Source organism: Malaclemys terrapin, chromosome 10 (genome assembly GCF_027887155.1).
Source record: "Malaclemys terrapin pileata isolate rMalTer1 chromosome 10, rMalTer1.hap1, whole genome shotgun sequence".
Classification (NCBI taxonomy): Eukaryota; Metazoa; Chordata; order Testudines; family Emydidae; genus Malaclemys; species Malaclemys terrapin.
Genome location: NC_071514.1, coordinates 67,704,107 through 67,725,611, shown reverse-complemented (window position 1 = coordinate 67,725,611; position 21,505 = coordinate 67,704,107). Strand labels below are relative to the sequence as shown.

The 21,505-nt window shown below is 41.9% G+C and overlaps 1 protein-coding gene across 4 annotated transcripts in view; it reads left to right on the top strand.

Moving 5' to 3' along the window:
* Nucleotides 1-21,505, top strand: part of SNX29 (sorting nexin 29) — a 490,357-nt gene that overhangs the window by 84,543 nt on the left and 384,309 nt on the right. For all 4 annotated transcript variants that reach the window (XM_054042042.1, XM_054042043.1, XM_054042041.1 and 1 more), the window contains 2 exons: nucleotides 9,402-9,465; nucleotides 11,937-12,065. In XM_054042042.1, the coding sequence (XP_053898017.1) occupies nucleotides 9,402-9,465; nucleotides 11,937-12,065 (193 nt within the window). The remainder of the gene's footprint in view (nucleotides 1-9,401; nucleotides 9,466-11,936; nucleotides 12,066-21,505) is intronic.

The window sequence follows — 21,505 nt, the reverse complement described above, 5'->3', positions numbered from 1 at the left end:
CACATGTATTGGTAAGGATATTGAGACATTCAAGATACTGAAACGATACATCTGTGTTATGGGTTAAAGGGAAATGTTTTGCTAAGATTATTGCATTATTTTATATGGGATCAAAAGTAGTCAAATTTTGGAAATGGCATATCTAGTTTTTGCAATTATTTATCTGATACTGGATTTTATTGGCCATTTTGTGGTCCAGTAAGAATGGTTGCAGATCATATTTCATGGAAGATCAGTAGAAATCTTCAATAATACAACCTCAATATGATCATTTTTCAGGTTTTTTCCTGATAAAACTATTTAAAAGCATTTATTGGATATAACGGGATTGTCTGTTGTGGGGGCTGTGCTTATCCCTATCTCCATTTAAAAGAACATTATCACCGTAGTTGAGCTTCTTTTGCTGTATCTGCTCTCCAAGGGGTGAAACATGATTCTGATGTTTGCAGTTTTAGTTCTCAAGATTCACTTGCAGTGTTCAGTTCTTAGATTAGAGAATGGAGTTAAAAAAAAAAAAAAAAAAACGAATTTAAGTCTGTTATACTTTACCATTAGTGGATGGCAGAGTGAGTAGGCTTCCCATTTACGACCCCAAATGCTAAGTCCGAGAAATGTTGCTTGAAAAATATGTTCATGTACATATTCTAAACAGATTGAGATAGCTGGTGAGCTGTGACAACTGCTTACTGTGCAAAACTTGCTCATTTCCTTTACCTGTTCCTCCCCTTTTGTTTTCTCCTTCTGCCTTCTATTTGTTTTGTGTGATTTTTGCATTTTATCATAAACTAAGATTGTAAACTCCTTTGATGTCTGACTTGTCTTTTTACGTCACATCTGTACAGTGCCTGTGACAGTGGAGCCTTGATCCCTGATAGGGGGTCTCTAGGCACCACTAATAAAAACAACAATAATAAGAAAATATTTCTATCTACCTATAGTCTTGTAATTACAACTTGTTCATTTAGATCATTTTTCCTTTTGGGTATGAAGGTTGAGTCATTCAGAGAAGCTGATGATATGAAAATTTGCATTAATATTTGCCATGAAGAAATAGAGCAGTTCCCAGAAAAATCCCAATTTACATTTACAGTGAAACTGTAAAACAGTGTTACATTTGTAGTTAGCACGGTAGTTCTGCTCCTTTTACATGATTAGAAACCAGCTGATTAACCGGCACCTAGTGTGTACAGGGTTTAGAAGCTCTTTGTGCTTAGCTACATGAAACCGAACTACATCTTTAGGGAAAATTGTCATTTTATAAATTGAATTAGAAAAGTGAATAGTACAGAAATCTGAAGGCTTACTGCTTTTTTCTATAAATATTTAAGTAGTGTACCAGAAAGGTTTTATTACTAAAATGTGGTAATTTGTTGGATCACTTAAAACGTTGTATTACTATTTCAAAGCTCAGAGTATGTGAACAAACTACCATAGGCAGAGCTGAAGCCTACAGAGCTATAGGCTTTTCAATGAGATTACAGGTGAAGACAGATGAAGCTGCCTCACTAAATGTAGTGATTTAGACAAAGATCTTTTAAATCGAATTTTTTTAGGGTAATTTATTATGGAGATAATTTATTAGGCTAGCTTTGAACTTATTTATAAATACATAAATGTTTCTGCCTTTCCTGTTACTGCATTGTGCGTAATATGGACAAGATTAGTGCTTCGCAGTTGGATCTTAAAGCCGCTGAAAAACTAATGTAAACAAGAATGCAGATATGAGAATAAATATTATTTCAGAGTATTCAGAAATAAGTAGTAAATCTTCTTATTCTCCCCCAGCCCTGTCCATATTAGTAGCTAATTGACATTCTGACTGGAAGTTGTAGTAATGTAAAAAAAAAAAAAGTTCCAACCCATGTCTTAGAAAGCATTGTTTGAGGGGTAAGGAGAGCATAATTTAAATATATACGCTCCACCTTGCATCCTCCCCAAACAATAGTGTGTGTGTGTGTGTGAGAGAGAGAGTAAGTAAGTAAGTAATTAAAAAGGAGCATAGGCAATGAGACAGGCCCTGTCGAAAAAATAGTACGTGATCAGGTAATGTCTCATAATGTATACTCAGAAATGGTCCAGAAAAATTTTTTATTTCACAAGCAACCTTAATTCTTGCATTTCTGAACTGTCTTCTTGTAATGGAAAGTATTAAGCAACCTTAACGATAGGCATTGCTGTGAGTGCAACCTATAATTTAGGCATATTTTGTATCCTTTTGCGGATTAATAATATTTTGAAGGCCGATACTTGATAGAAACATGCAAAAGTGATTGTCCAGAGAGAAAATAGATTCATCTTCTTAGACAAGGTCAGTTTGGAAAACAAAACCTTTAAACTTTGCTTTCATATCTTAGTTAAAAAATGGAGCCTGGACTATATTGTGGTAAGAAAAATAAACAGATGGGATGTGCATTGCATATTGATAAGATAGGATTTGTGGTTTGACACTTCAATTGCAAAGCTAATATAGTATTTTAATTTAGAAAAAATAAATGTAAAGTAATTCTTTGTGTTTGCTGAAATTGATTATTTGCTCTATAGTGGTGTCTTTCGAGTTAAAAATTAAAACAAATCATAATGGAAAGAGGTATAATCCACACAATTTCATTTGGATTTTGGCTTTTAAATAGACCTTCTGAGCTTAAATCATAAAGGCAAGAGTAGAGTTGATTCTGTATGAATGTTTAACCATTTAGGGACAAATTTTGAAACATTTACTCATGTTGGGTAGTACCTTTCTCCACAGGTAGTACCACTGAAGTGACTATTTTGTAACTGAGTGACTGCCTGCTGAGTAAGGTACTATCCAATGTGAGTAAAGGTTTCAGAAGCTGACCCTCTTTAAAGGTTAGCTCTTTCTCTATATGCTTTACTCTGCAGCTTTTAATAATAGAATGTAGCTTTATATCAAAAAGTTTGGATCCCATAAAGGTAATAAGATTGGACTATAGTTGGTTATGTCAGATTTTGTGGGTGTAGACAAATTCCTTTTCTTTAAAACTCCTTCAAACTATTTCTGTTTTCTGCCTTGTCCCATATTTTAATGAGTTGAGAGACATCTGTTGTGATTTTTTTCTTGAGTCAATCTAGCTTTCAATTCCCAGCAGATGTTTTCACTTTCCAGATTGGTTAAAATTTTAAAAAGCTGTGAAGTGCCTAAGTCACTTTTGAAAATAGGATATAACTTCCTAAGTCACTTAGGGTATGTCTACACTGCAGTGTATAGCCATGGCAGCTGACTGGGGCTAAGGGGCTGTTTAATTGTGGGACCCTGCGAGGTGGGCGGATCCCAGAGCCCAGGCTCCAGCCCAAGCATGAGTGTCTACCCCGCAATTAAATACCCTTTAGCCCAAGTCAACTGGCAGGGGTCAGCCACAGGTTTTTTAATTGCAGTGTAGACATGCCCTTAGAGTACATCTATGCTGCAGTGTAAGCCGAGGGTCAGACTCAGGCTTAAACTCTAGCCCCTCTTCCTTCTACACACAAATCTCTTGGACTTGGGCTTGGACCCAGGTCCTAAAACCCTGTGAAGGTGGAGGTTTCAAGCCTGAGTCAAGGCAGGACTCAGGGTTCGAGCCCTATTCTTCGGCAGTGTAGAAGCAGCCCCCCTCTGGACTCTGGTTCTTGGAGTCTGCCAGAAGTATCCCACAATTCCATGGGCTTATTTCCTTGGTCCTCTGTCTCCCAAGAATCGCCATTCAACTCCAGGGAAATGGAAACACCCCACCTTGTTTTAATACAGCAACTTGTATGTACACCTTCCATTTTATTCTGACTGCCAAGCTGCAAACTCATGTTAGGAGAACCTTCGGCATTTGCAATAGATACCAACCAGAAGAAGTTCTTTAGAAAGTGTGCTGCATCATGGTTGCGGGAGCACAGCCAGATTTTGGCTAATCTCTGGTGCGAGGCCAGCAAAACAATTGACTTTAGTAAGAAGTGGTAGGAAAGACCCCACATACCAGCAAATAGCGAAGAAGCTGGTGATATTGGAAATTTATTGGATCAGTGATCAGCATATGAAATAGATTAAGCAGGGCAAGATGGAGTACTAAAAAACCAGGGACCACAATCGCCCCTCTGGCAACTTGCCAACATTGGGCCTGTTTTATGATAAATTTGACTGGCTACTGGGGGATTGTGCTGAGCACTGAGTCAGCAGTGGTGCATGACGACTTGGTTAGCTAGGAGTGCACCCTGCTGGCCCCAGAAGCCAGCATGGGAATCAGTGGGAGCCAGGAGCAGGTACCAAATGAGGCAAATAAAGTGACTTTGCTGATGAAACCGGTCCTAGAGGAGACTTTGTCGCAGGAGCAGTTGCAGCACATTCTGGGGCTGTACTTCGAGAAGTTTTTGATGTCCCCTTCCCCCCTCCCCCAAGGAAAAGTCCTCCACAGAACTGACAGCAGAAGTGGAAGAGGGAGAAGCTTCCCTGGAGCCTGGTAAGTTTCTGGCTTCATTTTTGTGTTTATTAATATAGGAATGGGAGTGATTTCCATTCAATAACCAGTGCAAATGCTACAAGACCCAGATAGTAGCGTGTATCTGCTAATGGCAGATTGCATGCCAACACCTTGGTGTCCCTCTTCCCCCACCCCCACCAAGTGGAATAAAAAATGGAGACTGGGGAACCTAAACTGTAAAACAAGCATGTTAAAGAAAAGGAAGGTACATGTTTTTGCTAGCACATTCTGGTTTGTTAAAATAAGAACCTCCCCTTAATGTACGCTGCTTGGCATCAACCCAACAGGGTATCTGAGCCACCTGAAAAGACTGAATGGCATGGGGTGGAGTGGGGGAAGAAGTTCAAATTCAGTCCATTTGTGAATGTAATACATTTCTGTTAATGTAGTTCACGCATTCCATGGGTGACTAAATCAGTAGCCCCAGCTACTACTGGGGATTTGAATTCAGCCCAGAAATTTGCCAGGGAGAGAAGAGGGATGCTGGTGGGGCTGTGTGTGTTTCCATGCAGTCCTTAAAAGGCTATATTGGAAGAGATGGGGAGGTACTAAGCCATATGAAAGCTAACACAGCATTTTGTTGGATCTGTCATTAATTGTGAACCAATCTCGGGTGCTGATAGCTGCAAACTTTTCCCTTAGTAGGAACTCCAGAAAGGTATTCAGATTTCAGGGAAGGGTGTTTTTTCAGGGCTACCTTGGTGGCTCACCTGCCCATGCCACTTGTAGATATGCTGTTCAATCATCATACAGTTAAATATGTTGGTTGCATACGTGCCGGTTTTGCACCAGCAGCTTGGAGTAACACTGTTCTTTGCCAGTTGGGCACCCCAAGAACTGTTATGTCCTCCAAAATGTGTGATGCCTAAAATGATAGAGAAGGCTTAAGTAGTACAGCATGGCCACTGACCTCCTGCCAAACTCCAATTTTTGGGGGTGCGGGAAAAAAATTGTGATTTTTAACTTGTCAGTCTCTCAGCACTTTTACTGCAATTAACCCAGCTCTGTCCAGGGAGCTTCTGTGGTGTGAAGCAGCCCTCTCACAATATATTGAAGTTCAGTTTAAAAAGTAACATTTTCTGTCCTTGAAATTCCAAAATGGTTTTATTTCTGTTTTTCCGACACTGGCTATTTGAGACAATAACCTGTGTCATGTCCTATTGCAGGCCCCTTGACCTTTAAAGGCTGCAATACCTCTGTAGCTCACCCATGTTGCAGAAGTCTGGCTCACCAGACCTTTGTGGATCATTCCAAGAGGAGACGTTTTCATGGTGAACTTATGGTTGAACTTCTGGACAGGGCCAAGAAGCAGGTTGAGTATCAAAGGAAAGGGGACTTGTTGCAAGAGGAAAGACATGCTGAGAGGCAAGTAGAAGGACTCAGTCTGGCTTTGCAGCTTGAGGATATGGTAGTGGCAGGGAGCAGGTACTCTCTTTACAGTTCCTGGAATAGGAAAGATGGTAAAGGGAGGAAGATAGAGCACAATAAAAAGAACTGTTTGAATGGCTGCTGTCTCTAATGGCTGCAAGAGTGCAGGCTCCTGCTGTGCCAGCACCACAGGCTGCATCCCCTCTGGGTTACCCTGACCGGCATTCCGGGAACAGCTTGGACAACTCCATGGCTGGGTGGCCCATCTGAATTGCTGGATAGGGCAAATGTGCCCCATGGAGTCCTCAGTGCTAAACCCGACCCCAGTGGATGCCTCCACTCCCCTGGCCTGGCGCCAAGTGCAAGGCAAACGTGGAAGGAAGGGAAAGAAGAATGAGGGGTCAGGAGACATGCAGTAGTTGGGGCGGGATTGTCTTGTACATAGTTGAACTGTTTGCACTTCTTTATGCACTTTGTTCTTGGTTACTTTTAAAGCTTCTGGTATGCTAGTAGCAGCTGGCCTGCCAGGCAGTGGTTTAATATTGTACTTTTCCAATACATGTGTAAAAAAAAATAAAGATTTTATTTGAAAAAGAAATTTTATTGTCATCACTGCAACATATCATATAATGTGTATTTCAAATTATAAAGGTGAACACATGATCAGGGATAACTTGGGGGGGTGTATGCAAAAACTCTTTAGTAATTCAGTTATAAAAAAGCATCCCTGACTTCTGTTGCCCAGGTGCATTCAGCTCTAGCAGGGGAGAGGGATAGCTCAGTGGTTTGAGCATTGGCCTGCTAAACCCAGGGTTGTAAGTTCAGTCCTTGAGGGGGCCACTTAGGGATCTGGGGCAAAATCAGTACTTGGTCCTGCTAGTGAAGGCAGGGGGCTGGACTCAATGACCTTTCAAGGTCCCTTCCAGTTCTAGGAGATAGGATATCTCCATTAATTATAATAATTATTATTATTATATACTTTCTGGCTGAGTATACTGATTCAGCAGCCCCTCATTGTTACAGTCCATTCAGGGGGAAATGGCTCTCCTCTGGTTTCACAAAGATTGTGAAGAGCACAGTAATGCAGACACCCATTGATGACACTGGAATCTAAATGGGTCTGTAAACATCGCCAGCAGGATTTCAATCTGCCAAACACACATTCAACTATCATTGTACACTTGAGGAGAAAGTAATTAAACCTTCTTTTGTCAGGGATTCTGAAGTCAAAGTAAAGTTTCATAAGCCAAGGCAAAATGGAATATGTGGGGTCACCCAGAGTAACAGTGGGAAGATAACTCTGCTTATGACAATGCCATGTGGTGGGAATAGAGTCCCAGCATGTCAATGAATGAAGACTCCAGGTCATTGGAAAACCCTGGCATTGTGAACTTTTCCAGTGCAGCCCATATTGACATTCATAAATAGGCTTTTATAGTCCAGGAGGATCTACATAACTGTGGTGTAGTTTCCTTTGTGGTTTACGTACTCGTGCTCCTTGAGGAGAAGCAAAATGTGGGCACATAGGTTCCATCAATGGGCTTGATGCAATTAGGAAACCCCATTCTCTCAAAGCCAACCGTTACTTCAGGAATATCTTTTACACCCGCCACTTTGAGATAAACCACACACCTGATTGCCTCAGAAACCTCCACCACCACTTTACCCCCACAGTCAACTTTCCAGCACTAAACTGTTGGCAACCGACCTGTAGCAGCCTGGGTAGACGGCTTCCAGATGGTTATAGCAACTCACTTCTGGACTGGCAAGGCTGCCTTCATGTGTTTCTTTATGCTGGACAGTCAGGGTAAGCTGCTCACAAAGCTCCAGAAAAATGACTGTCTTCAGGCAAAAGTGATGGAACTCGTGCTGGTAATCCAAGTTTGGATGGTGATGTGGTCCCAACATTCTGTGCTAGTAGCCCTGCTCCAGAAGCACCAGACAATATAGGAGTCAACAATGGCTATGCTGAGTGTCATGAGCAGCATCAGCCAGTTTGAGTCTGTCATGTCTGTGTTATCGTCATCCTGCTCCATCATTAGCTCTGTCACGTGCCTTTGGTGGGTCAGAAAATGTTGCCAAACCGCCCACCAGCGTTTTCATGGAAATTTAGCTACCCATGTCCTGAAACAGGAGCGAGAGCCCAAGCAATAAAAGTTCTTGAAATGTCCTCCATGTTACTGGCTCCAGTTGCTGGAACTGTGCAGACCAAAATGACTACTCGGCAGAATGTGTTGGCAGAGTGTTTAAACTTCCTGTAATGTGCGGCGTGGATAGTCAAGTTTTCCCACATTGCACCACAAAGAAAGGGCTAGAGCAGCCACATTTCAAGAGGCCACTGGGAAGTCCAACAGCTAGTTGGACCTGGGTCTGTGTATTGTAGTGTGGATGCTGGAACCCCAGGTTTGGATGTTGTTTAAAAAATTGTTAACCTATCATTGGCAATCAGTGTAGATGCTCAAGCTCTGAGTTCTCAAATCCAGGGGCTGCTGACTTGAGTTCCACTAACCCTGGTGTTACATTGCAGTGTAGACATACCCTTAGGTGCTTCTGAAAATTTTTGCATGAGGTGAACTTATGTGGGTCCCCGAATCTGCCACCACCTTCTGCCAAGTTAGTTACTGATGGCTGAATTTTCTCACTCTGAATGATGGTTTCATAAGTAAAAATCAAAACGTCATTAGTGTAATTGCCATTTTATGTGTCCATTTAATAAGTTTTTCTTGTGCAGTATGAAATATCTAGAATATCTAGAATAATGATGTGAGTGGTCTTCAGATCTAGCATTTCTCAATTTTGTGCAGAAGGAATTTATTGCATATAGTTTAGTAATTTCGCACAGCAGTGTAAAATTTCACCCTAAAAACTTGATGTGATGTCATTGGATTTTCTGACTCATATTTGTCCTTTCCTTTGTTCCCCCAAGAGAATTCTCAATTAGTTAAAAAATACAGACACTCCAGTGTCATCAAGAAGGCGGGGATTGAGTTATGGAACAAGTAAAGCTGGTTTTAAAAGGGACTTACTCTGTACTAATTAAACTTTTTTTTTTTTTTTTTTTTAGTTTTGATCAACAAGAAAGTGAGAGACTCTTGATTAGTTTATTTCTGGTAACTTGATGTGCCCGTAAGTCTCCCTCAGAAACTAGGGAAAGAGGAGTTATCTTGTCAAGGCAGATCTCCTTTGTCAGAATGTTCAGCTGAGAGGTTGAGTGAAGTAAAGATAGTAAGCTATGACAGTTCGGCTCGTTCGTCTACATACATTGAAAACATTAACTTATTTTAAGGTGTTGTACGTGGCAGTGTCAGAAGACAGCAGCTGCAGTGAAGTAGACTGCATTGTTAAAATTAGAGTTACAGCCTCATGCAGACTGATTTACAATACTAAATAAGGTATACTATTGCATACTGCAGGTGTCAAGTTATACCACTTCTTAAAAGATCACTTAAGTTGATGAAATGTAAGCACATACTTAAGTGCTTTGCTGAATTGGGGCCATAGTACTTATGACCTTTTGATCTGAAATGATAAAAGGATGCATAGTTCATTTATATTTTCTTCCCTTCTCAGATGAACTTCGGCAAGCTATTGTGGCCATGATGAACAGAAAGGATGAGCTCGAAGAACAGAACAGGTAACTTTCTATTTCTACACTGGATGCCATGTATAATTTCATAATATTTATGTTTTTGTCACTTAGCTCCTTTACATGTAGGAAAAATTGCTATTAAAGCAGTTATCTTCTGCTTGGTGCTTGTATTCCTTTTGTGCAACTTAACAAGCAAAATGCGGCAGTGTTTCTATAACCTAATATAAGGTGGATATGTAACTGTTATCTACTCAGAGTAATAATCAATGATTCACTGTGAAGCTGGAAAAGCGTATTGAATGGGGTCCTGCAGGGATCTGTCCTGGGTCCGGTTCTATTCAATAACTTCATAAATGATTTGGAAAATGACATGACGCTTACACTTATAAAGTTTGCGGTTGATACCAAGCTGGGTTGCAAATGCTTTGGAGGACAGGATTAGAATTCAAAATGATCTTGACAAACTGGAAAAGTGGTGTGAAATTAATAGCATAAAATTCAATGAGGACAAATGCAAAGTACTGTAATTAGGAAGGAATAATCTAATGCACAAATACAAAATGCCTCAGAAAAAGAACTGCAGAAAAAGATCTGGAGGTTATAGTGGATCACAAAGTAAATATGAGTCGTCCGTGTAATACTGTTGCAAAAAACGAACATCATTCTGGTATGTATTAGCAGGAGTTTTGTAAGCAAGACACAAGAACTAATTCTTTCATTCTACTCAGTGCTGATAAGGCCTTAACTGGAGTACTGTGTCCAGTTATGGACACCACACTTGGGAAAAGATGTGGGCAAATAGGAGAAAGTCCAGAGGAGAGCAACAAAAATGATTAAAGGTCTAGAAAACATGTCCTACAAGGAAAGATTGAAAAAAATGGGATTGTTTAGTCTGAAGAAGAGAAGACTGATGGGGGACATAAATCTTCAAGTACTAAAAGATTGTTATAAAGTGAAGGGTGACAAACTGTTCTTCAGAGCCACTGAGGACAGGACAAGAAGGAATGAGCTTAAATGGCAGCAAGGGAGATTTAGGTTAGACATTGGAAAAACCTTCCTAACTGTTAGGGTCATTCTGCTCTGGGCCAAATTACTTAAGGAAGTTGTGGAATCTCCGTCACTGGAGGATTTTAAGAACAGGTTTGACAAACAACTGTAGGGGATAGTCTAATCTAGATAATTCTTAGTCCTGTCTCAGTTCAGGGGACTGGACTGAGGCTAGGTCTATACTACCCACCTGAATCGGCGGGTAGAAATCGACCTCTCGGGGATTGATTTATCGCGTCCCGTTGGGACGCGACAATCGATCCCCGAATCGGCGCTCTTACTCCACCAGCGGAGGTGGTAGTAAGCGCCGCCGACAGAAAGCCGCAGAAGTCGATTTTGCCGCCGTCCTCACAACGGGGTAAGTCGGCTGCGATACGTCGAATTCAGCTACACTATTCACGTAGCTGAATTTGCGTATCTTAAATCGACTCCCCCCTGTAGTGTAGATGTACCCTTAATGACTTTATCAAGGTCCCTTCCAGTCCTACAGTCTATGATTTCTATGATTTACAAGCAAACAAACTTTCGTTAGAATTAAAATTGCATTGAATTGACTGAGCTGAGAATTTTTGTTAAACTATATTTTTACAAAGACTAAATCTGTGGTCAAAATAATATTTTAAGATCTCAGGATACTTTTCATAAGAGAACAGGTTTGCCCTAGTACCTCGGGCCAGAATGTCTCCTCTTTTCTCAGTTACACAGCATCTTGTATGTCGGTTAGCTGCCACACCAGAAGTATAAACCACACCGGATATAAATATATTATACTAGAGTTGTGTGAATGTATAGTTTGTAAATCTTTTTCTATTTCTTTTGGATGAAAAATGTTATCTAATTTAAAATTAAACTTTTAAAAAAGATTTTTAATAACAAAATGAAATAGAGAAGCAAAAACCTTCCTTATCCCAGCTATGTACACCTCTACCCTGATATAACGCTGTCCTCGGGAGCCAAAAAATCTTACTGCATTATAGGTGAAACCGCATTATATCGAACTTGCTTTGATCTGCCGGAGTGTGCAGCTCCGCCCCTCCTCCCCCCCAGGAGTGCTGCGTTTATATCCGAATTCATGTTTTGTCGGGTTGCGTTATATCGGGGTAGAGGTGTACTTACTCAGTCTATTTGGAACATATAAGTAAAAGCATAGAAATAATATAAAGAAGGTGTGGTCTTTTCTCCAGGTGGATTGTTTGAGACACATACTACAATCATACAAATTGCAGTTTACTTTCTTCAAGTGGCTTTTTTTAATGTCCTGCATTTTTATTGTTTAAAGTGTGACTTAATTATTTGTAACTTATTCTTAATGTGGTTTAAAAATGTAGGGACTGCTGATGAACCCCATCCATTTCCTCCCCCTCCTCCCCCAGTGATTGTAGGTTGAGCCCCACCCAGCTTTATATATACAGCACTGTAAATCGCAGGGAATTTGCCTGGTTACAACAGATGAAGTTCCCTTTTTCCAGATCTCTGCGAAACCTGCTTGATGGAGAGATGGAACATTCTGCACTACTCAGGCAAGAAATTGAAAACTTGAGAAGGAAAGTAGCAGAGCATGAGGAGCGACATGCAGCAAAGATCCAGGCCTTGGCAAGGTAGGGAGGTGAAACCATCACTGAAAGCAAGTAGCTAATTGGGTAAAGTTTGGAATAAATATACTTGACTTTCTTTAGAAAAGACCTACATAGGTGAATTGCGTATGGAAAGACTTCATTTGGTGGTAAGGAGAGGAAGAGATGCACAAATATGCAGGAGTAGGTGATCTATGTACTTCATAATCTGTTCTATGAAGTGCATAAACACATCATTTTAAACCATTCTGGGTGTAAATTGTGTGGTAAGTATCAGAGAGAAATGTAATTTTCACTAACAAACTTCATTCATTGTATTTTGTTGTTCTGTATAAACATATCTTTGTGCGTATTTTCATTGGGAAGATATTTTTTGTAGTTACTGGAGGAAAAAAAACCCTTGGATGTGAGGACAGTAAAATGCTGACAGTTGTCACCCCACTGATTTCCAAGGTTGATTTGGCTGATATGGCTGGCTAGACAGATGTCCCGCTCCACGTTTGTTCCTCGCAAAGCTGTAGACTTGGTCAAAACCAATAACTTTCACTAGTAATAACGTTCTGCAGTCAAGGATCTGAGAGAATGCAAGGAAGATTCTTCTGGGTAAGAGTCAATAGGAATGTATCTGCTTTTTAAGGGAATAGAAGAAAAGTTTACTATCTTCAAAGTAAGGTAGTTCCTTTCACGCCTCTTGTCCCACGAACTTTCAATTTACTAACTGGTAACTAAATGGCTTTGCCTACTTCTGTACTTACTGAACAGAAAAAGACTATATTATGTATTGAAAATAGCGTAATTTAAGATGTTGGTACAATTTTATTGAAATAATTTAATATCTACTCATAGTCTGTTATTCTATGCTCACTTGCCTTTGTGCTCTGTGTGTGAGCAGCCTTCAAAGTTTCATCTCCAAGCAGCTATGCTGTACTCAACCAAAAGATCTGAAATGAAAAGAAAATGTGAATCTCTTGTTATCTTGTAGTTGGTGAAAAGATTTTGTCTTTACCAAATTGTTTTCCTCACATGGTTATTGTAATGTATCTAGACCGTAGACATAATCAGTAGGGCTATTCAGTTTTAGTATCTTTTACAGTCTTACATTGGAATATAATAAGATTCTGGGGTTCCTGTCCCAAAGGGGGGAAAATTAAAATCTACAACAGATGAGGTTTAAATTAATTGTCAGTAGTTACTAAGGGTTAAAAGTAACTACTCAGGAGAAAATAGGTAAGGATTAACAACCTTAATGAAAAAGGACCTAAAACCCACAAATCGCAGCCGAGGGATGAAGGGATATTAGTAACTGTCGGTTGTGTGGAGTCAAGTTAAATTTAAAAAATAACAAAGCAGTAGTCCAGGATTAAAATCTAGAGACAATAAAAATAGCAACAGTTAGACATTGGGTCTAGAGACCATAAAAAGGGATGGGCTTAATTTTTTTTTAAGTCTCCCTTTGCCTGTATTTTGTCTTAAGCCATGCCCTTTCACATGAGTCTCTAAAGTCCATGTCCTCAATCCCCTAGTGGAGCATGATTTGTGAAGTGCCACACGAGCCTCTTAGGAAAAAATATTTCAATAATTTATTAAAATAATATAGTCTCCATGCTGATGTAATCAGTGAACATAAAGCATGAGATGTTAGCATTGTATTGCCTCTAAAGAGTGTGATACAAGAAAAGCAATAATACTGCACCTTTTTAAAAGTGTGAATTTCAGTTTCATTTAAGATGGAAATGGAAAACTTTCTTTTTAAATTTAATAACAGACTAAATACTTTGTGTGGGCACATCTGATTTTCTTCTTACTCGTTATTTCTCAGATATTTAAAATACTGTACTAAGTATTCAGTAAACAAGTGCGTAGAGGGGAGGGAGAGGGAATGTTTCCTGCAAACAAGCTGTTTAAATTAATCAAATTTCCTTTCAAGTCATTCATCTTTTTTATTTGCCGCCATTTACTGTTTTACGCCTAATGCTTAATTTTGAAATAGGTATGGAAAACTGTCACTGTGATGATTTATATCTATGGTCATAACTTCACCTGTATCAAAAACTTGCTTTATTTTTCCAACAGCATAGTATGATGTATAAGCATTTTTCAACATTTTCAAAAGAAACTACATCACTCAGTGTTTAAGCAAATAGGTCAACTGTCAGCTGCTATATAGCCGCAAATGTATCTAAATATTTGCTAGAAAAATCCCCAAATAACAATAGGAAGTTCAAGCTAAGGATTACATTTTCTCCAGCCTGGATCTTCTTTTGAGCAAAGTTTACTCTGCCAAATATGTGTTGGCACAAAATATAAATGAGTTTGTCTTCTCTGTTGATTCTATTTTAAATCAAAGTCAATATGATTAATGGTCTTTCAGCAAAACACTTTGAGCAATCTTTTCTCAAGTACTAAGCTGTGTTGTATTATCCTAGGCTATAGGTGTCTTCTTGTTTTCTATAGTTTGCAGGTAGTTGCAAACTCATAAGAGAGGGCATACTCCAGCTCTTGTGGTTTAGATCTGGGGTAGAGGTAAGACTAGAGAGATGGATAATTACCCCCTGTGATGGACCAACCCTTATCTCCTTCAATTTGAGATTAGGATGCATCTATCTTACCTGTTTTGATGGTTTTGCCTGTAGAGGTTCATGGACCCCCAGTGAGTTTTCCAGGTGGTGGTAAGGGATAAATCTGTTCTTCTGACAGACCACTCTATTATAAACTCTTATCAAACCATTGACAATCTTTCATTCTCCACTGTTACAGTGACCCTTAAGTACAGACTGTTCTGGCTTTGTCCTCACATGTCACTATGGTTTACAGATGACTTGCGACAGATAACGGAAGATGGGAGTTGGCTAGTGTTGATGCTGGAAGTCTTGAGCCCAATCGGACTGATTGCTTCATACTGAGTTGTTAAGAGTGCAATGCGGGAAGCAAGAAATATACTTCACATCCATCATATCATTTGCAAAGTCTTGCACAGCTGAATTGTTCTGAGTGGCTGGTGGCTTGGTGGATCCTTGCTGTCTCCATTCAATTATTGTGGTGTTTGTTTTTCTCATTATGAAAATTTTTCATGTTTTTTGCAACTGAAAATGCTTAGATTCAGCCTGAGCTATCCTCTGCCATGGACGTAGAACAGTGTTGTGAGGGGACAAACACTGTGTTTGCTTGAGTTTCAACCAAAATTGCTTGTTGAAGTTAGAGATGTTGGGTCAGCTTCATGCCACAACATACAAATTAGAACCTTGTCCTTGCTGGTGAAGGCCAGTGGAAGAGTACAGAGGCTACTGGTGGTCAAGATTGTCAATATTATCATATATGGAGCAGAGTACCAGCAGCTCTTAAAGAAGCTACTATGTAAGGCCTGTGCTCAGGAAACTAACTCTTAATGTTGATTTTTTTGGCTGACTATTGATCTGTGTCATAGCTCAGATTTTAGGAAAGGTCACTGAGAAGGTTGTGGCAAGGCAATTCTGGCTGTTCTTTGATTCCTCAGATTTTTAAATCATGTTTAATCTGGTTATAGGCTTGGGTATGAGGTATAAACTGCAGTGATTGCTTTAGTTAATGATCTCCTAGAAATGGATGAAGATAAAGGGCCCATGCTGATTTTTAGATATGTCAGAAACCTTTATTACAGTTGACTGTAAAAGATTTTGTTAGTTGTCTTGTGAACGCTAGCAGAGATGCTCTTGAGTGACTCCATTCTTATCTCTGTGACAGAACTCATACAGTAGCTATGGGCAACTGTTCCTCTGTTGCAGTAGGCAGTATGCCACCTCTCTTGTTCATTGTGTATATGAGGCTATTAGTAGGATTAGTTAAGAGACATAAGCTGCAGTGCATTTAATGTGTTGTATATGCATTTACTATATAGTATCTGACAGCTATAGAGCGGGATATACTCTTTTAATAATTACAATATATCCCCAGTTGTCACAGAGCAGGAGCCTGTAAATGGTTTACAGGAATGGCTGGTCACATGACTACTCAGGGCAGAGTATAAGAGGACGTTGGATCAAAGGGGAACTAAGGGGAAAGGTGTGTTTTCTCCCCTCCACACTGGCTGAATAAGGAAAGCCTCTGGGGATTATTGCCAAATGTTTTTTTTCAGTTGACTTTGGTTCTGTGACTGTTCTGTGGTTAATAAAGCAAGCCCTGAGTAATGGGCCTTAAAAGGACTAATGCTAGGAGCCTTATTTCCTTTCCCTGATTAGTAAAACTACCCACCACCTTACAGCTTTCTACGTGGGATTATACCTTGGGGCCATTTGGAAGATGAAGCAGAATGCTGCAACCTGTTTATTAAATGGGGTTGTATATTGGGAGCACAGTAGATCAGTGCTTTGTGATCTGCATCGACTTCCAATAAACTTCTGGGTAGAATTCAAGGTGTGTTGAGCAGCACCTTCCTCAATAAAAATGAGGGGAACTGCTGGCAGAGCATTCTTTGTGAGAGGTCCTCTATTTTTTGGACTCCCACTTGGTCCCCTAGAGCCCATGTTTGTTTACCTTCCAAGCATACTGAAAAGCCTCTGTTTTCACTTTTTGTTAAGGCCATTGTGAAGGGTTTGGTTGAGGCAGGACAGAGTTGGATGAGGAGGGATATGGGAGGGATGTTATGGAATCTCCAGCACAATGTACAGCTGCCTTCCCTTGGTAAACATCCCCTTCTGGTAGGGGTGTAAATACCGTATAAAAAGTTAACTGTTTAAATGATTAAAAATATTTAGTTTAAACGGTTAACCAGCTGGGGCCGATCTGGCCGACGCGGCTGGGGCTAACAGGATTAGCAGGTTAACGGTTAAGGTGGGTTAACCGGTAAGACTAATGCTTACTGGTTAACATTTTACATCCCTACCTTGTGGGAGTGTCAGTACAAACACCTTTTGCCCATCGACCAGGAGTGTACCCTTCACTATGGCTATGACTACACTATGAGTTAGGGGTGTGATTACACATACTTGTGCTAGCTCTGTGAGGTAGGAGTGTTATTCCCCTGCCCTTGTACAGCTAGGCTGAGTATAAATCGCAGTGTAGCCGTAGTAGCGTGGGTAGCAATAGTGGAGACACAGCTTAGCCTGCTGAGTATTTTCCCTTATAGCATAGATGTAGCCTAAGACATATCAGCCTTTGTTGACTTCCTGAACAAATGAAGGTGAATTGAATTCTGAATCTACAGCATCATATATAGGGCCCTACCAAATTCACAACCATGAAAAACGTGTCACCGATCATGAAATTTCTCCATAAAATCTAGTTATGGGAGGCGCAGGGCTGGGGGGTTCCCTGGCCGGGGGCTCCTACTGTGTCCCCGGCTCCAGCTGCTAGTCTCCTCTGGGCTCAGGAGGGATGGGACTTACTCTTCGACTGCACAGCCGCTCTCGGGAGATCAGACTCGCCTTCGGGTACCTCCCCTGCTGGGCAGCAGCCTCCAGAGGTGGAGGCAGGTCTGATCTCCCTCGTGCTGTTGGGAGCACCCTGCAACTGGGGGAGGTACCCAGAGGTAGGTCCAATCTCCGCCTGAGAATGGTGTGACAGGGAAGGGCAAGTCTTGTGCCTCCCCAGCCCGGCGGGGACTAGCAGCTAGGAGTGCCCAGCTGGGGTGACCAGACCCATCTCCACCTCCAGGAAGCTCCTAGACTGCTGCCTTCGGAGGCCCCCACAGCAGTTTTGTGACACGCCCCCCCCCCCCCCGACCTCCTTTTGGGTCGGGACCCTCACGATTACAACACCATGAAATTTCAGATGTAAACATGAAATTGACTAATTTTCTAATCCTATGGCTGTGAAATTGACCAGAATGGACTGTGAATTTGGTAGGACCCTAATCATACAGCAACACTGCAACTTTTTTGAAAATGATGGAACCTGGATCTTCCCACCAGAAGAATGATCTCCTGATCTGAGAAACCTCTCTTCCCTTAAAAATACAAAGTATTGGCTAGCTGTTGGGGTCAGTGACATGGGGCCTGGCAGCAGTGTGTGCGGTTCTAACAGGAACTTTATCCGCTTTACGGTCAGTTGACTTTTTAGCCCTAGACCCTTGCCTTATACCGACATACCACTTGCAGATGTTGAGTTGGTAGAGATTAGCAGTAAATCAGGATTTAAACTTGGTACCTCTTTTAAGGTGAAATGTCCGTGACTGACTAAGGCCTGGTCTACATTACCAAGTTTTACCAGTAAAACTTGCCTTATGTCAACATATTATTGCATGTGTCCAAACTCAATTTTGAGTCCTGTTGGTAAAACACTGACTTTGTGTCAGTCAAGTTAAACCACCTCCTTGACTGACATAATCCCTGTACTGGTGCTGCTCCACTATTAGAATGTGTTACCTGTACCAATGGAAATAGCCCTCCAGGAACTATCCCACAAAGCTCCTGTCTCTATGAGTGACCACTCTGGTCCTAATTTTGAATTCTGTTGCCCAAGGACCACAGTGACTGGAAGTCTGTTTCTCCCTTCCCTGCTTTGAAATCCCCAGCATTTTTTTGGAAGTTCTTCTTATTCTAGTAGTCCACCTTATCGAGCACATCGTTGTTACCTTAGCACATAGATACGGGCAGCAGGTAAAGCTGCAGCTAAGAAAATGTCAGGCAAGCCTCATGCTGCAGTTAGGTCTAAGAAAGACATCCTGGACTTCCACAGCCTGTGTAGAGAAGAGTCAGTGCAAGCCTGGCTGTGTAATTGCTCCAGGAATAAACATGTTTATTCTGACATTGCAGAGGGGATGCAAAAGTTGTATGGGGTTGAGCAGCAATGCTGGGCAAAGGGGAAGAACTACAACAGTCCTACCAGAAGACAGAGTATCTCAACAGAATCTGGGAGCTCTACTAATAGTACTAATTGGCCGGTGCTATGCAGATCTGGATCCTATACTAGGTGAGGACACCGCGACCAGCCAGCAGGTGACACTTGGCATCTCAGAAGACGTGGAAGAAGGAGCCCCAGCATGCACAGTGATGAAAAGCTTGTTTAGGAGGGGGACATGGAGGATGCAGACTCTGCAGAGAGTCTGGAGCTCATTGAGAGCCAGCCAAACCTGACCCAGACAATCCCAGAGGTGAATCCTCTGAGGAAGGGGAAGGGAGGTCAGGTATAGGTGCATTAATATATGTTTCTTTTACTCATTTCATGGGCCCCTCAAAATGGCAACCCCTTGTAGGCAGGGAACAACAAAGGAATTCCTTTTTGAAGTAGCCTTTGTTTGAACAACATTCACTGGCAATCAGACACAAAAAATAAGACACAATAATAGTGCAAGTAAAGCAAAGTATTGAATTTCATGGTGTTTTCATGGAACGAATGTAACCAGCAAACTTAGTCTTGACATCGACAAAGTTTGCTGGTGAAATTCATTCCATCCTTGAAATTTACTGCATTTATGCACAGTACTCCATTCTTCCTCACAGACAGGCACACAGCACTCTGTTTCTCTGCATGGGGACAGCACTGTAAGCTAAGGTAATATTTAAAAGATCATGGTAACTTAGATAGTATTTTTAGAAGTCACGGTTTGGGAGTATTTTCATGATTTCTGTGATCACCATGCAATAGTGATTTACACAGGTCCCTAACTATAAGCAATATACAAACATTCCCAAATGCATGCTTCAGCCAGAGCAGGCAGATAGTATTTCTAGTAATATAAATTGATAATGCAAACAGAAAAAGAAATATACTGAAATGGATACTGAGCATTCAATTAAAATACATAGAAAATTTAAAACAATCCTTGCAAGCAGTCCATTAACTGGTCATTCAGACTACATGATTTTTTTATTACTAATTGGATGGTAAATATGTAATGTAAACCTAAAACACAGTATTTTGGTTCTTTAGTCCAAGTCCACAACAAATTACTTGCATGCTGTGCTTAGATCAGGGGAGGGCAAACTACGGCCCACAGGCTGGATCTGGCCCGTCAGGGCTTTCAATCCGGCCCACGGGATTGCCAGCCCCATGGCTCAGCGGCGCTAAGGCAGGCTCTCTGCCTGCCCTGGTCCTGCACCGCTCCCGGAAGCAGCTGGTACCACATCCCTGCAGCCCCGGGGGGCAAGAGGGCTCTGTGGGCTGCCCTCGCCTGCAGGCACCCCCCCCCCACAGCTCCCATTGCCCGAGAACGGGGAACCACGGCCAATGGGAGCTTTGGGTGTGGTACCCGCAGGCGAGGGCCTTGCGTGGCGGAGCCACCTACCCCACCCCATCCCCAGGAGCAACTGCCGGACATGCTGGCCACTTCTGGGAGTGGTGCGGGGCCAGGGTAGGCAGGGAGCCTGCCTTAGCCCCCCTGCGCGCCGCTGCCACCCTGGAGCCGCTTGAGGTAAGCGGCGCCAGGCCGGAGCCCGCACCCCGAACCCCTCCTGCACGCTGCACCCCAACTCCCTACCCTGAGCCCCCAACTCCCTGCCTTGAGCCCCCTGCTGCACCTCTCCTGCACCCGAACCCCTTGCCCTGAGCCCCTGCCACACCCCACACCTTTCCTGCACCCCAACCCTCTGCCCCGAGTCCCTTCCTGGACCCCTTGCGCTGAGCCCCTTCCTGCACACTGCACCCACACCCCGCACTCCCTCCCGCACCCCAACCCCCTGCTCCAGCCCTACATTCGTGGCCCTGCATACAATTTCCCCACCCAGATGTAGCCCTCAGTTTGCCCACCCCTGGCTTTAATTCTTTCTATCCATGAATCTGAGATGGTTTGTTGCTGGTGCAGGGGGCTTGGCTTTGAATTGACTTGCAGAGCTCAGCAACAGTGACTACCCTTCTGTTTTAGAGTTTTAGGTTGATCTTGGTATGAATATCTCTTTTTGTCTGTCATAATCTCAATAAAGGTTTCAAGCAGGTATTCTTTTAAGCTTAGACTGAACGTTTCTAGGAAGAGGTGTTTTGTTTTTTTCTGCTACAGTAGGACACTTTCATATGTCACTCTGCAGTGATCTGGCAGCACTGCAGGGGGCTGGCAGCAGACAGGCCTGGGCAGCCTGGAGTTGCCTTGAACAATTGCCTTCTCTGGGGCTTTGGCATCCTCATGAACGATATATTGGCCAGAATCACCAATACCCATAGTAAGTTTAGCAATACTTACTGCACTGTCCCCGCATTTGTTACCTGGGACACACCACAGTCCACCTCACATCCTTCATGGCTAGAGGTTTTGAAAATTACCACATATACTCTCCATGCTGCGGGTCACTGAACTGTCTTGAAGAAAACGGTCCTGAAGCAAATGAAAAGGATATCCTTTCTGTAGGTTGCATTGACAAAAGTATAACAGGTCCAGACATGCACAGAAGGAACTCCTTATCTAAGGAGTAGGCCAAAACCACTTGGAATGCTACCAACGTAAATTGAGTCACTACCTGCAGTTTGTGAATTTAGTAGTAATGGAGGATGGCATAGAAAAGCTGTGGTTACATGAGAGTTGGAGAAGCACTTATGCTCATAAATCATACGAAAGGCAC